At 64.8% G+C, this 15,824-nt stretch overlaps 1 protein-coding gene across 1 annotated transcript in view; it reads right to left on the bottom strand.

Annotated features, from left to right (window-relative positions):
* Window positions 1–15,824, bottom strand: part of LOC147120758 (uncharacterized) — a gene marked incomplete at its 5' end in the record, with an annotated part of 84,014 nt that overhangs the window by 34,934 nt on the left and 33,256 nt on the right. The window contains one exon of the mRNA XM_085984257.1: window positions 89–331. Within this exon, the coding sequence (XP_085840383.1) occupies window positions 89–331 (243 nt within the window). The remainder of the gene's footprint in view (window positions 1–88; window positions 332–15,824) is intronic.

A 15,824-nucleotide genomic window follows, 5' to 3' on the forward strand; every position in this document is an offset into this window, starting at 1 on the left:
TTCTCAGTACTGCTCCTCCGACACTGCGGCTCTCCCTCAGTACTGCCCCTCCGACAGTGCAGCTCTCCCTCAGTACTGCCCCTCCGACAGTGCAGCTCTCCCTCAGTACTGCCCCTCCGACAGTGCAGCTCTCCCTCAGTACTGCCCCTCCGACAGAGCAGCTCTCCCTCAGTACTGCCCCTCCGACAGTGCGGCACTTCCTCAGCACTGCCCCTCCGACAGTGCGGCTCTCCCTCAGTACTGCTCCTCCGACAGTGCGGCTCTCCCTCAGTACTGCCCCTCCGACAGTGCAGCTCCCCCTCAGTACTGCCCCTCCGACAGTGCGGCACTCCCTCAGTACTGACCCTCCGACAGTGCGGCGCTCCCTCAGTACTGCCCCTCCGACAGTGCAGCGCTCCCTCAGTACTGCCCCTCCGACAGTGCGGCACTCCCTCGGTACTGCCCCTCCGACAGTGCAGCGCTCCCTCAGTACTGCCCTTCCGACAGTGCGGCGCTCCCTCAGTACTGCCCCTCCGACAGTGCGACGCTCCCTCAGTACTGACCCTCCGACAGTGCGGCTCTCCCTCAGTACTGCCCCTCCGACAGTGCGGCACTCCCTCCACACTGCCCCTCCAGCAGTGAAACATTCCTTTAGCACTGACCATCCGACAATACAGCGCACACTCAGCACTGCCCCTCCGACAGTGCAGCACACGGTCAGTGCTGACCCTTCGACAGAGCAGTGCTTCACCAGTACTACCCCTCCTGCAGTGCAGCGCACCCTCAGTGCTGCCCCGCCGACAGTGCAGCTCTCCCTCAGTACTGCCCCTCCGACAGTGCAGCTCTCCCTCTGTACTGCCTCTCCGACAGTGCAGTGCTCCCTCAGTACTGCCCCTCCAAAATTGTGGCACTCCCTCAGTACTGATCCTTCGACAGTGCAGCGCTCCCTCAGTACTGACCCTTCGACATTGTGGCACTCGCTCAGTACTGATCCTTCGACAGTGCAGCACTCCCTCAGTCCTGCGCCTTCGACAATGCAGCGAACCCTCCGTACTGAACTATCAACAGTGCAGCACTCCCTCAGTAATGCCCCTCCAACAATGCTGCTCTCCCTCAGTACTGTCCCTCCAACAGTGCGGCGCTCCCTCAGTACTGCCCCTACGACAGTACGGCTCTCCCGCAGTACAGCCCCTCCGACAGTGCGGCGCTCCCTCAGTACTGCCCCTCCAACAGTGCGGCTCTCCCTCAGTACTGCCCCTCCGACAGTGCGGCGCTCCCTCAGCACTGCCCCTCCGACAGTGCGGCGCTCCCTCAGTACTGACCCTCCGACACTGTGGCGCTCCCTCAGTACTGACCCTCTGACAGTGTGGCGCTCCCTCAGTACTGACCCTCCGACAGTATGGCGCTCCCTCAGTACTGCCCTTCCGACAGTGCGGCGCTCCCTCAGTACTGCCCCTCCGACAGTGCGGCGCTCCCTCAGTACTGCCCCTCCGACTGTTCGGCGCTTCCTCAGTACTGCCCCTCTGACAGTGCGGCTCTCCCTCAGTACTGACCCTCCGACAGTGCGGCGCTCCCTCAGTACTGCCCCTCCGACATTGCGGCTCTCCCTCAGTGCTGCCCCTCCGACAGTGCGGCGCTCCCTCAGTACTGCCCCTCCGACAGTGCATCGCTCCCTCAGTACTGCCCCTCCGACAGTGCAGCACTACCTCAGTACTGCCCCTCCGACAGTGCGGCTCTCCCTCAGTACTGCCCCTCCGACAGTGCGGCGCTCCCTCAGTACTGACCCTCCAACAGTGCGGCGCTCCCTCAGTACTGCCCCTGTGACAGTGCGGCTCTCCCTCAGTACTGACCCTCCGACAGTGCGGCACTCCCTCAGTGCTGACCCTCCGACAGTGCGGCGATCCCTCAGTACTGCCCCTCCGACAGTGCGGCGCTCCCTCAGTACTGCCCCTCCGACAGTGCTGCGCTCCCCCAAGTAATGACCCTGTGACAGTGCAGCGCTCCCTCAGTACTGCCCCTCCGACAGTGCAGCTCTTCCTCAGTACTGCCCCTCCGACAGTGCTGCGCTCCCCCAAGTAATGACCCTGTGACAGTGCAGCGCTCCCTCAGTACTGACCCTCCGACAGTGCGGCTCTCCCTCAGTACTGCCCCTCCGACAGTGCAGCTCTCCCTCAGTATTGACCCTCCGATAGAGCGGCTCTCCCTCAGTACTGCCCCTCCGACAGTGTGGCTCTCCCTCAGTACTGCCCCTCCGACAGTGCGGCTCTCCCTCAGTACTGCCCCTCCGACAGTGCAGCTCTCCCTCAGTACTGCCCCTCCGACAGTGCAGCTCCCCCTCAGTACTGCCCCTCCGACAGTGCGGCGCTCCCTCAGTACTGACCCTCCGACAGTGCGGCGCTCCCTCAGTACTGCCCCTCCGACAATACGGCGCTCCCTCAGTACTGCCCCTCCGACAGTGCAGCGCTCCCTCAGTACTGCCCCTCCGACAGTGCGGCGCTCCCTTGGTACTGCCCCTCCGACAGTGCAGCGCTCCCTCAGTACTGCCCTTCCGACAGTGCGGCGCTCCCTCAGTACTGACCCTCCGACAGTGCGGCGCTCCCTCAGTACTGCCCCTCCGACAATACGGCGCTCCCTTAATACTGCCCCTCCGACAGTGCAGCGCTCCCTCAGTACTGCCCCTCCGACAGTGCGGCGCTCCCTCGGTACTGCCCCTCCGACAGTGCAGCGCTCCCTCAGTACTGCCCCTCCGACAGTGCAGCGCTCCCTCAGTACTGCCCCTCTGACAGTGCAGCGCTCCTTCAGTCCTGCCCCTCCGACAGTGCAGCGCTCCCTCAGTGCTGACCCTCCGACAGTGCGGCGCTCCCTCAGTACTGCCCCTCCGACAGTGCAGCACTCCCTCAGTACTGCCCCTCCGACATTGCGGCGCTCCCTCAGTGCTGCCCCTCCGACAGTGTGGCACTCCCTCAGTACTGACCCTCCGACAGTGCAGCGCTCCCTCAGTACTGCCCCTCTGACAGTGCAGCGCTCCTTCAGTCCTGCCCCTCCGACAGTGCAGCGCTCCCTCAGTGCTGACCCTCCGACAGTGCGGCGCTCCCTCAGTACTGCCCCTCCGACAGTGCAGCACTCCCTCAGTACTGACCCTCCGACAGTATGGCGCTCCCTCAGTACTGCCCCTCCGACAGTGCGGTGCTCCCTCAGTACTGCCCCTCCGACAGTGCGGCGCTCCCTCAGTACTGCCCCTCTGACAGAGCAGCGCCCCCTCAGTACTGCCCCTCCGACATTGCGGCGCTCCCTCAGTGCTGCCCCTCCGACAGTGCGGCGCTCCCACAGTACTGCCCCTCCGACAGTGCGGCTCTCCCTCAGTACTGACCCTCCGACAGTGCGGCGCTCCCTCAGTACTGCCCCTCCGACAGTGCGGCGCTCCCTCAGTACTGCCCCTCTGACAGTGCGGCTCTCCCTCAGTACTGACCCTCCGACAGTGCGGCGCTCCCTCAGTACTGCCCCTCCGACATTGCGGCTCTCCCTCAATACTGCCCCTCCGACAGAGCGGCGCTCCCTCAGTACTGCCCCTCTGACAGTGCGGCTCTCCCTCAGTACTCACACTCCGACAGTGCAGCACTACCTCAGTACTGCCCCTCCGACAGTGCGGCTCTCCCTCAGTACTGCCCCTCCGACAGTGCGGCCCTCCCTCAGTACTGACCCACCGACAGTGCGGCGCTCCCTCAGTACTGCCCCTCTGACAGTACGGCTCTCCCTCAGTAATGAACCTCCGACAGTGCGGCGCTCCCTCAGTGCTGCCCTCCGACAGTGCGGCGCTCCCTCAGTACTGCCCCTCCGACAGTGCGGCTCTCCCTCAGTATTGACCCTCCGACAGTGCGGCGCTCCCTCAGTACTGACCCTCCAACAGTGCGGCGCTCCCTCAGTACTGCCCCTGTGACAGTGCGGCTCTCCCTCAGTACTGACCCTCCGACAGTGCGGCGCTCCCTCAGTGCTGACCCTCCGACAGTGCGGCGATCCCTCAGTACTGACTCTCTGACAGTGCGGCGCTCCCTCAGTACTGCCCCTCCGACAGTGCGGCGCTCCCTCAGTACTGCCCCTCCGACAGTGCTGCGCTCCCCCAAGTAATGACCCTGTGACAGTGCAGCGCTCCCTCAGTACTGCCCCTCCGACATTGCAGCTCTTCCTCAGTACTGCCCCTCCGACAGTGCTGCGCTCCCCCAAGTAATGACCCTGTGACAGAGCAGCTCTCCCTCAGTACTGCCCCTCCGACAGTGTGGCTCTCCCTCAGTACTGCCCCTCCGACAGTGCGGCTCTCCCTCAGTACTGCCCCTCCGACAGTGCAGCTCTCCCTCAGTACTGCCCCTCCGACAGTGCAGCTCCCCCTCAGTACTGCCCCTCCGACAGTGCGGCGCTCCCTCAGTACTGACCCTCCGACAGTGCGGCGCTCCCTCAGTACTGCCCCTCCGACAATACGGCGCTCCCTTAGTACTGCCCCTCCGACAGTGCAGCGCTCCCTCAGTACTGCCCCGCCGACAGTGCAGCTCTCCCTCAGTACTGCCCCTCCGACAGTGCAGCTCTCCCTCTGTACTGCCTCTCCGACAGTGCAGTGCTCCCTCAGTACTGCCCCTCCAAAATTGTGGCACTCCCTCAGTACTGATCCTTCGACAGTGCAGCGCTCCCTCAGTACTGACCCTTCGACATTGTGGCACTCGCTCAGTACTGATCCTTCGACAGTGCAGCACTCCCTCAGTCCTGCGCCTTCGACAATGCAGCGAACCCTCCGTACTGAACTTCCAACAGTGCAGCACTCCCTCAGTAATGCCCCTCCAACAGTGCTGCTCTCCCTCAGTACTGTCCCTCCAACAGTGCGGCGCTCCCTCAGTACTGCCCCTACGACAGTACGGCTCTCCCTCAGTACAGCCCCTCCGACAGTGCGGCGCTCCCTCAGTACTGCCCCTCCAACAGTGCGGCTCTCCCTCAGTACTGCCCCTCCGACAGTGCGGCGCTCCCTCAGCACTGCCCCTCCGACAGTGCGGCGCTCCCTCAGTACTGACCCTCCGACACTGCGGCGCTCCCTCAGTACTGACCCTCCGACAGTGCGGCGCTCCCTCAGTACTGACCCTCCGACAGTATGGCGCTCCCTCAGTACTGCCCTTCCGACAGTGCGGCGCTCCCTCAGTACTGCCCCTCCGACAGTGCGGCGCTCCCTCAGTACTGCCCCTCCGACAGTGCAGCGCCCCCTCAGTACTGCCCCTCCGACATTGCGGCGCTCCCTCAGTACTGCCCCTCCGACAGTGCGGCGCTCCCTCAGTAATGCCCCTCCGAAAGTGCGGCTCTCCCTCAGTACTGACCCTCCGACAGTGCGGCGCTCCCTCAGTACTGCCCCTCCAACAGTTCGGCGCTTCCTCAGTACTGCCCCTCTGACAGTGCGGCTCTCCCTCAGTACTGACCCTCCGACAGTGCGGCGCTCCCTCAGTACTGCCCCTCCGACATTGCGGCTCTCCCTCAGTGCTGCCCCTCCGACAGTGCGGCGCTCCCTCAGTACTGCCCCTCCGACAGTGCATCGCTCCCTCAGTACTGCCCCTCCGACAGTGCAGCACTACCTCAGTACTGCCCCTCCGACAGTGCGGCTCTCCCTCAGTACTGCCCCTCCGACAGTGCGGCGCTCCCTCAGTACTGACCCTCCAACAGTGCGGCGCTCCCTCAGTACTGCCCCTGTGACAGTGCGGCTCTCCCTCAGTACTGACCCTCCGACAGTGCGGCACTCCCTCAGTGCTGACCCTCCGACAGTGCGGCGATCCCTCAGTACTGACTCTCCGACAGTGCGGCGCTCCCTCAGTACTGCCCCTCCGACAGTGCTGCGCTCCCCCAAGTAATGACCCTGTGACAGTGCAGCGCTCCCTCAGTACTGCCCCTCCGACAGTGCAGCTCTTCCTCAGTACTGCCCCTCCGACAGTGCTGCGCTCCCCCAAGTAATGACCCTGTGACAGTGCAGCGCTCCCTCAGTACTGACCCTCCGACAGTGCGGCTCTCCCTCAGTACTGCCCCTCCGACAGTGCAGCTCTCCCTCAGTATTGACCCTCCGATAGTGCGGCTCTCCCTCAGTACTGCCCCTCCGACAGTGCAGCTCTCCCTCAGTACTGCCCCTCCGACAGTGTGGCGCTCCCTCAGTATTGCCCCTCCGACAGTGCGGCTCTCCCTCAGTACTGCCCCTCCGACAGTGCAGCTCTCCCTCAGTACTGCCCCTCCGACAGTGCAGCTCCCCCTCAGTACTGCCCCTCCGACAGTGCGGCGCTCCCTCAGTACTGACCCTCCGACAGTGCGGCGCTCCCTCAGTACTGCCCCTCCGACAATACGGCGCTCCCTCAGTACTGCCCCTCCGACAGTGCAGCGCTCCCTCAGTACTGCCCTTCCGACAGTGCGGCGCTCCCTCAGTACTGACCCTCCGACAGTGCGGCGCTCCCTCAGTACTGCCCCTCCGACAATACGGTGCTCCCTTAATACTGCCCCTCCGACAGTGCAGCGCTCCCTGAGTACTGCCCCTCCGACAGTGCGGCGCTCCCTCGGTACTGCCCCTCCGACAGTGCAGCGCTCCCTCAGTACTGCCCCTCCGACAGTGCAGCGCTCCCTCAGTACTGCCCCTCTGACAGTGCAGCGCTCCTTCAGTCCTGCCCCTCCGACAGTGCAGCGCTCCCTCAGTGCTGACCCTCCGACAGTGCGGCGCTCCCTCAGTACTGCCCCTCCGACAGTGCAGCACTCCCTCAGTACTGCCCCTCCGACATTGCGGCGCTCCCTCAGTGCTGCCCCTCCGACAGTGTGGCACTCCCTCAGTACTGACCCTCCGACAGTATGGCGCTCCCTCAGTACTGCCCCTCCGACAGTGCGGTGCTCCCTCAGTACTGCCCCTCCGACAGTGCGGCGCTCCCTCAGTACTGCCCCTCTGACAGAGCGGCGCCCCCTCAGTACTGCCCCTCCGACATTGCGGCGCTCCCTCAGTGCTGCCCCTCCGACAGTGCGGCGCTCCCACAGTACTGCCCCTCCGACAGTGCGGCTCTCCCTCAATACTGACCCTCCGACAGTGCGGCGCTCCCTCAGTACTGCCCCTCCGACAGTGCGGCGCTCCCTCAGTACAGCCCCTCTGACAGTGCGGCTCTCCCTCAGTACTGACCCTCCGACAGTGCGGCGCTCCCTCAGTACTGCCCCTCCGACATTGCGGCTCTCCCTCAATACTGCCCCTCCGACAGAGCGGCGCTCCCTCAGTACTGCCCCTCTGACAGTGCGGCTCTCCCTCAGTACTCACCCTCCGACAGTGCAGCACTACCTCAGTACTGCCCCTCCGACAGTGCGGCTCTCCCTCAGTACTGCCCCTCCGACAGTGCGGCCCTCCCTCAGTACTGACCCACCGACAGTGCGGCGCTCCCTCAGTACTGCCCCTCTGACAGTGCGGCTCTCCCTCAGTAATGAACCTCCGACAGTGCGGCGCTCCCTCAGTGCTGCCCCTCCGACAGTGCGGCGCTCCCTCAGTACTGCCCCTCCGACAGTGCGGCTCTCCCTCAGTACTGACCCTCCGACAGTGCGGCGCTCCCTCAGTACTGACCCTCCAACAGTGCGGCGCTCCCTCAGTACTGCCCCTGTGACAGTGCGGCTCTCCCTCAGTACTGACCCTCTGACAGTGCGGCGCTCCCTCAGTGCTGACCCTCCGACAGTGCGGCGATCCCTCAGTACTGACTCTCTGACAGTGCGGCGCTCCCTCAGTACTGCTCCTCCGACAGTGCAGCACTCCCTCAGTACTGCCCCTCCGACATTGCGGCGCTCCCTCAGTGCTGCCCCTCCGACAGTGTGGCACTCCCTCAGTACTGACCCTCCGACAGTGCGGCGCTCCCTCAGTACTGCCCCTCCGACAGTGCAGCACTCCCTCAGTACTGACCCTCCGACAGTATGGCGCTCCCTCAGTACTGCCCCTCCGACAGTGCGGTGCTCCCTCAGTTCTGCCCCTCCGACAGTGCGGCGCTCCCTCAGTACTGCCCCTCTGACAGAGCAGCGCCCCCTCAGTACTGCCCCTCCGACATTGCGGCGCTCCCTCAGTGCTGCCCCTCCGACAGTGCGGCGCTCCCACAGTACTGCCCCTCCGACAGTGCGGCTCTCCCTCAGTACTGACCCTCCGACAGTGCGGCGCTCCCTCAGTACTGCCCCTCCGACAGTGCGGCGCTCCCTCAGTACTGCCCCTCTGACAGTGCGGCTCTCCCTCAGTACTGACCCTCCGACAGTGCGGCGCTCCCTCAGTACTGCCCCTCCGACATTGCGGCTCTCCCTCAATACTGCCCCTCCGACAGAGCGGCGCTCCCTCAGTACTGCCCCTCTGACAGTGCGGCTCTCCCTCAGTACTCACACTCCGACAGTGCAGCACTACCTCAGTACTGCCCCTCCGACAGTGCGGCTCTCCCTCAGTACTGCCCCTCCGACAGTGCGGCCCTCCCTCAGTACTGACCCACCGACAGTGCGGCGCTCCCTCAGTACTGCCCCTCTGACAGTGCGGCTCTCCCTCAGTAATGAACCTCCGACAGTGCGGCGCTCCCTCAGTGCTGCCCTCCGACAGTGCGGCGCTCCCTCAGTATTGACCCTCCGACAGTGCGGCGCTCCCTCAGTACTGCCCCTCCGACAGTGCTGCGCTCCCCCAAGTAATGACCCTGTGACAGTGCAGCGCTCCCTCAGTACTGACCCTCCGACAGTGCGGCTCTCCCTCAGTACTGCCCCTCCGACAGTGCAGCTCTCCCTCAGTATTGACCCGCCGATAGTGCGGCTCTCCCTCAGTACTGCCCCTCCGACAGTGCAGCTCTCCCTCAGTACTGCCCCTCCGACAGAGCAGCTCTCCCTCAGTACTGCCCCTCCGACAGTGTGGCTCTCCCTCAGTACTGCCCCTCCGACAGTGCGGCTCTCCCTCAGTACTGCCCCTCCGACAGTGCAGCTCTCCCTCAGTACTGCCCCTCCGACAGTGCAGCTCCCCCTCAGTACTGCCCCTCCGACAGTGCGGCGCTCCCTCAGTACTGCCCCTCCGACAGTGCGGCGCTCCCTCAGTACTGCCCCTCCGACAATACGGCGCTCCCTTAGTACTGCCCCTCCGACAGTGCAGCGCTCCCTCAGTACTGCCCCGCCGACAGTGCAGCTCTCCCTCAGTACTGCCTCTCCGACAGTGCAGTGCTCCCTCAGTACTGCCCCTCCAAAATTGTGGCACTCCCTCAGTACTGATCCTTCGACAGTGCAGCGCTCCCTCAGTACTGACCCTTCGACATTGTGGCACTCGCTCAGTACTGATCCTTCGACAGTGCAGCACTCCCTCAGTCCTGCGCCTTCGACAATGCAGCGAACCCTCCGTACTGAACTTCCAACAGTGCAGCACTCCCTCAGTAATGCCCCTCCAACAGTGCTGCTCTCCCTCAGTACTGTCCCTCCAACAGTGCGGCGCTCCCTCAGTACTGCCCCTACGACAGTACGGCTCTCCCTCAGTACAGCCCCTCCGACAGTGCGGCGCTCCCTCAGTACTGCCCCTCCAACAGTGCGGCTCTCCCTCAGTACTGCCCCTCCGACAGTGCGGCGCTCCCTCAGCACTGCCCCTCCGACAGTGCGGCGCTCCCTCAGTACTGACCCTCCGACACTGCGGCGCTCCCTCAGTACTGCCCCTCCGACAGTTCGGCGCTTCCTCAGTACTGCCCCTCTGACAGTGCGGCTCTCCCTCAGTACTGACCCTCCGACAGTGCGGCGCTCCCTCAGTACTGCCCCTCCGACATTGCGGCTCTCCCTCAGTGCTGCCCCTCCGACAGTGCGGCGCTCCCTCAGTACTGCCCCTCCGACAGTGCATCGCTCCCTCAGTACTGCCCCTCCGACAGTGCAGCACTACCTCAGTACTGCCCCTCCGACAGTGCGGCTCTCCCTCAGTACTGCCCCTCCGACAGTGCGGCGCTCCCTCAGTACTGACCCTCCAACAGTGCGGCGCTCCCTCAGTACTGCCCCTGTGACAGTGCGGCTCTCCCTCAGTACTGACCCTCCGACAGTGCGGCACTCCCTCAGTGCTGACCCTCCGACAGTGCGGCGATCCCTCAGTACTGACTCTCTTACAGTGCGGCGCTCCCTCAGTACTGCCTCTCCGACAGTGCGGCGCTCCCTCAGTACTGCCCCTCCGACAGTGCTGCGCTCCCCCAAGTAATGACCCTGTGACAGTGCAGCGCTCCCTCAGTACTGCCCCTCCGACAGTGCAGCTCTTCCTCAGTACTGCCCCTCCGACAGTGCTGCGCTCCCCCAAGTAATGACCCTGTGACAGTGCAGCGCTCCCTCAGTACTGACCCTCCGACAGTGCGGCTCTCCCTCAGTACTGCCCCTCCGACAGTGCAGCTCTCCCTCAGTATTGACCCTCCGATAGTGCGGCTCTCCCTCAGTACTGCCCCTCCGACAGTGCAGCTCTCCCTCAGTACTGCCCCTCCGACAGAGCAGCTCTCCCTCAGTACTGCCCCTCCGACAGTGTGGCGCTCCCTCAGTATTGCCCCTCCGACAGTGCGGCTCTCCCTCAGTACTGCCCCTCCGACAGTGCAGCTCTCCCTCAGTACTGCCCCTCCGACAGTGCAGCTCCCCCTCAGTACTGCCCCTCCGACAGTGCGGCGCTCCCTCAGTACTGACCCTCCGACAGTGCGGCGCTCCCTCAGTACTGCCCCTCCGACAATACGGCGCTCCCTCAGTACTGCCCCTCCGACAGTGCAGCGCTCCCTCAGTACTGCCCCTCCGACAGTGCGGCGCTCCCTTGGTACTGCCCCTCCGACAGTGCAGCGCTCCCTCAGTACTGCCCTTCCGACAGTGCGGCGCTCCCTCAGTACTGACCCTCCGACAGTGCGGCGCTCCCTCAGTACTGCCCCTCCGACAATACGGTGCTCCCTTAATACTGCCCCTCCGACAGTGCAGCGCTCCCTGAGTACTGCCCCTCCGACAGTGCGGCGCTCCCTCGGTACTGCCCCTCCGACAGTGCAGCGCTCCCTCAGTACTGCCCCTCCGACAGTGCAGCGCTCCCTCAGTACTGCCCCTCTGACAGTGCAGCGCTCCTTCAGTCCTGCCCCTCCGACAGTGCAGCGCTCCCTCAGTGCTGACCCTCCGACAGTGCGGCGCTCCCTCAGTACTGCCCCTCCGACAGTGCAGCACTCCCTCAGTACTGCCCCTCCGACATTGCGGCGCTCCCTCAGTGCTGCCCCTCCGACAGTGTGGCACTCCCTCAGTACTGACCCTCCGACAGTATGGCGCTCCCTCAGTACTGCCCCTCCGACAGTGCGGTGCTCCCTCAGTACTGCCCCTCCGACAGTGCGGCGCTCCCTCAGTACTGCCCCTCTGACAGAGCGGCGCCCCCTCAGTACTGCCCCTCCGACATGGCGGCGCTCCCTCAGTGCTGCCCCTCCGACAGTGCGGCGCTCCCACAGTACTGCCCCTCCGACAGTGCGGCTCTCCCTCAATACTGACCCTCCGACAGTGCGGCGCTCCCTCAGTACTGCCCCTCCGACAGTGCGGCGCTCCCTCAGTACAGCCCCTCTGACAGTGCGGCTCTCCCTCAGTACTGCCCCTCCGACATTGCGGCTCTCCCTCAATACTGCCCCTCCGACAGAGCGGCGCTCCCTCAGTACTGCCCCTCTGACAGTGCGGCTCTCCCTCAGTACTCACCCTCCGACAGTGCAGCACTACCTCAGTACTGCCCCTCCGACAGTGCGGCTCTCCCTCAGTACTGCCCCTCCGACAGTGCGGCCCTCCCTCAGTACTGACCCACCGACAGTGCGGCGCTCCCTCAGTACTGCCCCTCTGACAGTGCGGCTCTCCCTCAGTAATGAACCTCCGACAGTGCGGCGCTCCCTCAGTGCTGCCCCTCCGACAGTGCGGCGCTCCCTCAGTACTGCCCCTCCGACAGTGCGGCTCTCCCTCAGTACTGACCCTCCGACAGTGCGGCGCTCCCTCAGTACTGACCCTCCAACAGTGCGGCGCTCCCTCAGTACTACCCCTGTGACAGTGCGGCTCTCCCTCAGTACTGACCCTCTGACAGTGCGGCGCTCCCTCAGTGCTGACCCTCCGACAGTGCGGCGATCCCTCAGTACTGACTCTCTGACAGTGCGGCGCTCCCTCAGTACTGCCCCTCCGACAGTGCGGCGCTCCCTCAGTACTGCCCCTCCGACAGTGCTGCGCTCCCCCAAGTAATGACCCTGTGACAGTGCAGCGCTCCCTCAGTACTGCCCCTCCGACATTGCAGCTCTTCCTCTGTACTGCCCCTCCGACAGTGCTGCGCTCCCCCAAGTAATGACCCTGTGACAGTGCAGCGCTCCCTCAGTACTGACCCTCCGACAGTGCGGCTCTCCCTCAGTACTGCCCCTCCGACAGTGCAGCTCTCCCTCAGTATTGACCCGCCGATAGTGCGGCTCTCCCTCAGTACTGCCCCTCCGACAGTGCAGCTCTCCCTCAGTACTGCCCCTCCGACAGAGCAGCTCTCCCTCAGTACTGCCCCTCCGACAGTGTGGCTCTCCCTCAGTACTGCCCCTCCGACAGTGCGGCTCTCCCTCAGTACTGCCCCTTCGACAGTGCAGCTCTCCCTCAGTACTGCCCCTCCGACAGTGCAGCTCCCCCTCAGTACTGCCCCTCCGACAGTGCGGCGCTCCCTCAGTACTGACCCTCCGACAGTGCGGCGCTCCCTCAGTACTGCCCCTCCGACAATACGGCGCTCCCTTAGTACTGCCCCTCCGACAGTGCAGCGCTCCCTCAGTACTGCCCCTCCGACAGTGCGGCGCTCCCTCGGTACTGCCCCTCCGACAGTGCAGCGCTCCCTCAGTACTGCACTTCCGACAGTGCGGCGCTCCCTCAGTACTGACCCTCCGACAGTGCGGCGCTCCCTCAGTACTGCCCCTCCGACAATACGGCGCTCCCTCAGTACTGCCCCTCCGACAGTGCAGCGCTCCCTCAGTACTGCCCCTCCGACAGTGCGGCGCTCCCTCGGTACTGCCCCTCCGACAGTGCAGCGCTCCCTCAGTACTGCCCTTCCGACAGTGCGGCGCTCCCTCAGTGCTGCCCCTCCGACAGTGCAGCGCTCCCTCAGTACTGCCCCTCCGACAGTGCAGCGCTCCTTCAGTACTGCCCCTCCGACAGTGCAGCGCTCCCTCAGTGCTGACCCTCCGACAGTGCGGCGCTCCCTCAGTACTGCCCCTCCGACAGTGCAGCACTCCCTCAGTACTGCCCCTCTGACATTGCAGCGCTCCCTCAGTGCTGCCCCTCCGACAGTGCGGCACTCCCTCAGTACTGACCCTCCGACAGTATGGCGCTCCCTCAGTACTGCCCCTCCGACAGTGCGGTGCTCCCTCAGTACTGCCCCTCCGACAGTGCGGCGCCCCCTCAGTACTGCCCCTCCGACATTGCGGCGCTCCCTCAGTGCTGCCCCTCCGACAGTGCGGCGCTCCCTCAGTACTGCCCCTCTGACAGTGCGGCTCTCGCTCAGTACTGACCCTCCGACAGTGCGGCGCTCCCTCAGTACTGCCCCTCCGACATTGCGGCTCTCCCTCAGTACTGCCCCTCCGACAGAGCGGCGCTCCCTCAGTACCGCCCCTCTGACAGTGCGGCTCTCCCTCAGTACTCACCCTCCGACAGTGCAGCACTACCTCAGTACTGCCCCTCCGACAGTGCGGCTCTCCCTCAGTACTGCCCCTCCGACAGTGCGGCCCTCCCTCAGTACTGACCCACCGACAGTGCGGCGCTCCCTCAGTACTGCCCCTCTGACAGTGCGGCTCTCCCTCAGTACTGCCCCTCCGACAGTGCGGCGCTCCTTCAGCACTGCCCCTCCAACAGTGCGGCTCTCCCTCAGTACTGCCCCTCCGACAGTGCGGCGCTCCTTCAGCACTGCCCCTCCGACAGTGCGACGCTCCCTCAGTACTGACCCTCCGACACTGCGGCGCTCCCTCAGTACTGACCCTCCGACAGTGCGGCGCTCCCTCAGTACTGACCCTCCGACAGTATGGCGCTCCCTCAGTACTGCCCTTCCGACAGTGCGGCGCTCCCTCAGTACTGCCCCTCCGACAGTGCGGCGCTCCCTCAGTACTGCCCCTCAGACAGTGCGACGCCCCCTCAGTACTGCCCCTCCGACATTGCGGCGCTCCCTCAGTACTGCCCCTCCGACAGTGCGGCGCTCCCCCAGTAATGCCCCTCCGAAAGTGCGGCTCTCCCTCAGTACTGACCCTCCGACAGTGCGACGCTCCCTCAGTACTGCCCCTCCGACAGTTCGGCGCTTCCTCAGTACTGCCCCTCTGACAGTGCGGCTCTCCCTCAGTACTGACCTTCCGACAGTGCGGCGCTCCCTCAGTTCTGCCCCTCCGACATTGCGGCTCTCCCTCAGTGCTGCCCCTCCGACAGTGCGGCGCTCCCTCAGTACTGCCCCTCCGACAGTGCATCGCTCCCTCTGTACTGCCACTGTGACAGTGCGGCGCTCCCTCAGTGCTGACCCTCCGACAGTGCGGCGATCCCTCAGTACTGACTCTCTGACAGTGCGGCGCTCCCTCAGTACTGCCCCTCCGACAGTGCGGCACTCCCTCAGTACTGCCCCTCCGACAGTGCTGCGCTCCCCCAAGTAATGACCCTGTGACAGTGCAGCGCTCCCTCAGTACTGCCCCTCCGACAGTGCAGCTCTTCCTCAGTACTGCCCCTCCGACAGTGCTGCGCTCCCCCAAGTAATGACCATGTGACAGTGCAGCGCTCCCTCAGTACTGACCCTCCGACAGTGCGGCTCTCCCTCAGTACTGCCCCTCCGACAGTGCAGCTCTCCCTCAGTATTGACCCTCCGATAGTGCAGCGCTCCCTCAGTACTGCCCCTCCGACAGTGCAGCGCTCCCTCAGTACTGCCCCTCCGACAGTGCAGCTCTCCCTCAGTACTGCCCCTCCGACAGAGCAGCTCTCCCTCAGTACTGCCCCTCCGACATTGTGGCTCTCCCTCAGTACTGCCCCTCCGACAGTGCGGCTCTCCCTCAGTACTGCCCCTCCGACAGTGCAGCTCTCCCTCAGTACTGCCCCTCCGACAGTGCAGCTCCCCCTCAGTACTGCCCCTCCGACAGTGCGGCGCTCCCTCAGTACTGACCCTCCGACAGTGCGGCGCTCCCTCAGTACTGCCCCTCCGACAATACGGCGCTCCCTCAGTACTGCCCCTCCGACAGTGCAGCGCTCCCTCAGTACTGCCCCTCCGACAGTGCGGCGCTCCCTTGGTACTGCCCCTCCGACAGTGCAGCGCTCCCTCAGTACTGCCCTTCCGACAGTGCGGCGCTCCCTCAGTACTGACCCTCCGACAGTGCGGCGCTCCCTCAGTACTGCCCCTCCGACAATACGGCGCTCCCTTAATACTGCCCCTCCGACAGTGCAGCGCTCCCTCAGTACTGCCCCTCCGACAGTGCGGCACTCCCTCGGTACTGCCCCTCCGACAGTGCAGCGCTCCCTCAGTACTGCCCCTCCGACAGTGCAGCGCTCCCTCAGTACTGCCCCTCCGACAGTGCAGCGCTCCTTCAGTACTGCCCCTCCGACAGTGCAGCGCTCCCTCAGTGCTGACACTCCGACAGTGCGGCGCTCCCTCAGTACTGCCCCTCCGACAGTGCAGCACTCCCTCAGTACTGCCCCTCCGACATTGCGGCGCTCCCTCAGTGCTGCCCCTCCGACAGTGCGGCACTCCCTCAGTACTGACCCTCCGACAGTATGGCGCTCCCTCAGTACTGCCCCTCCGACAGTGCGGTGCTCCCTCAGTACTGCCCCTCCGACAGAGCGGCGCCCCCTCAGTACTGCCCCTCCGACATTGCGGCGCTCCCTCA

The sequence above is a fragment of the Somniosus microcephalus genome, chromosome 4 (assembly GCF_052327205.1).
Source record: "Somniosus microcephalus isolate GS21.2 chromosome 4, FLI_Smic_1.0, whole genome shotgun sequence".
In the NCBI taxonomy this organism is placed as follows: Eukaryota; Metazoa; Chordata; class Chondrichthyes; order Squaliformes; family Somniosidae; genus Somniosus; species Somniosus microcephalus.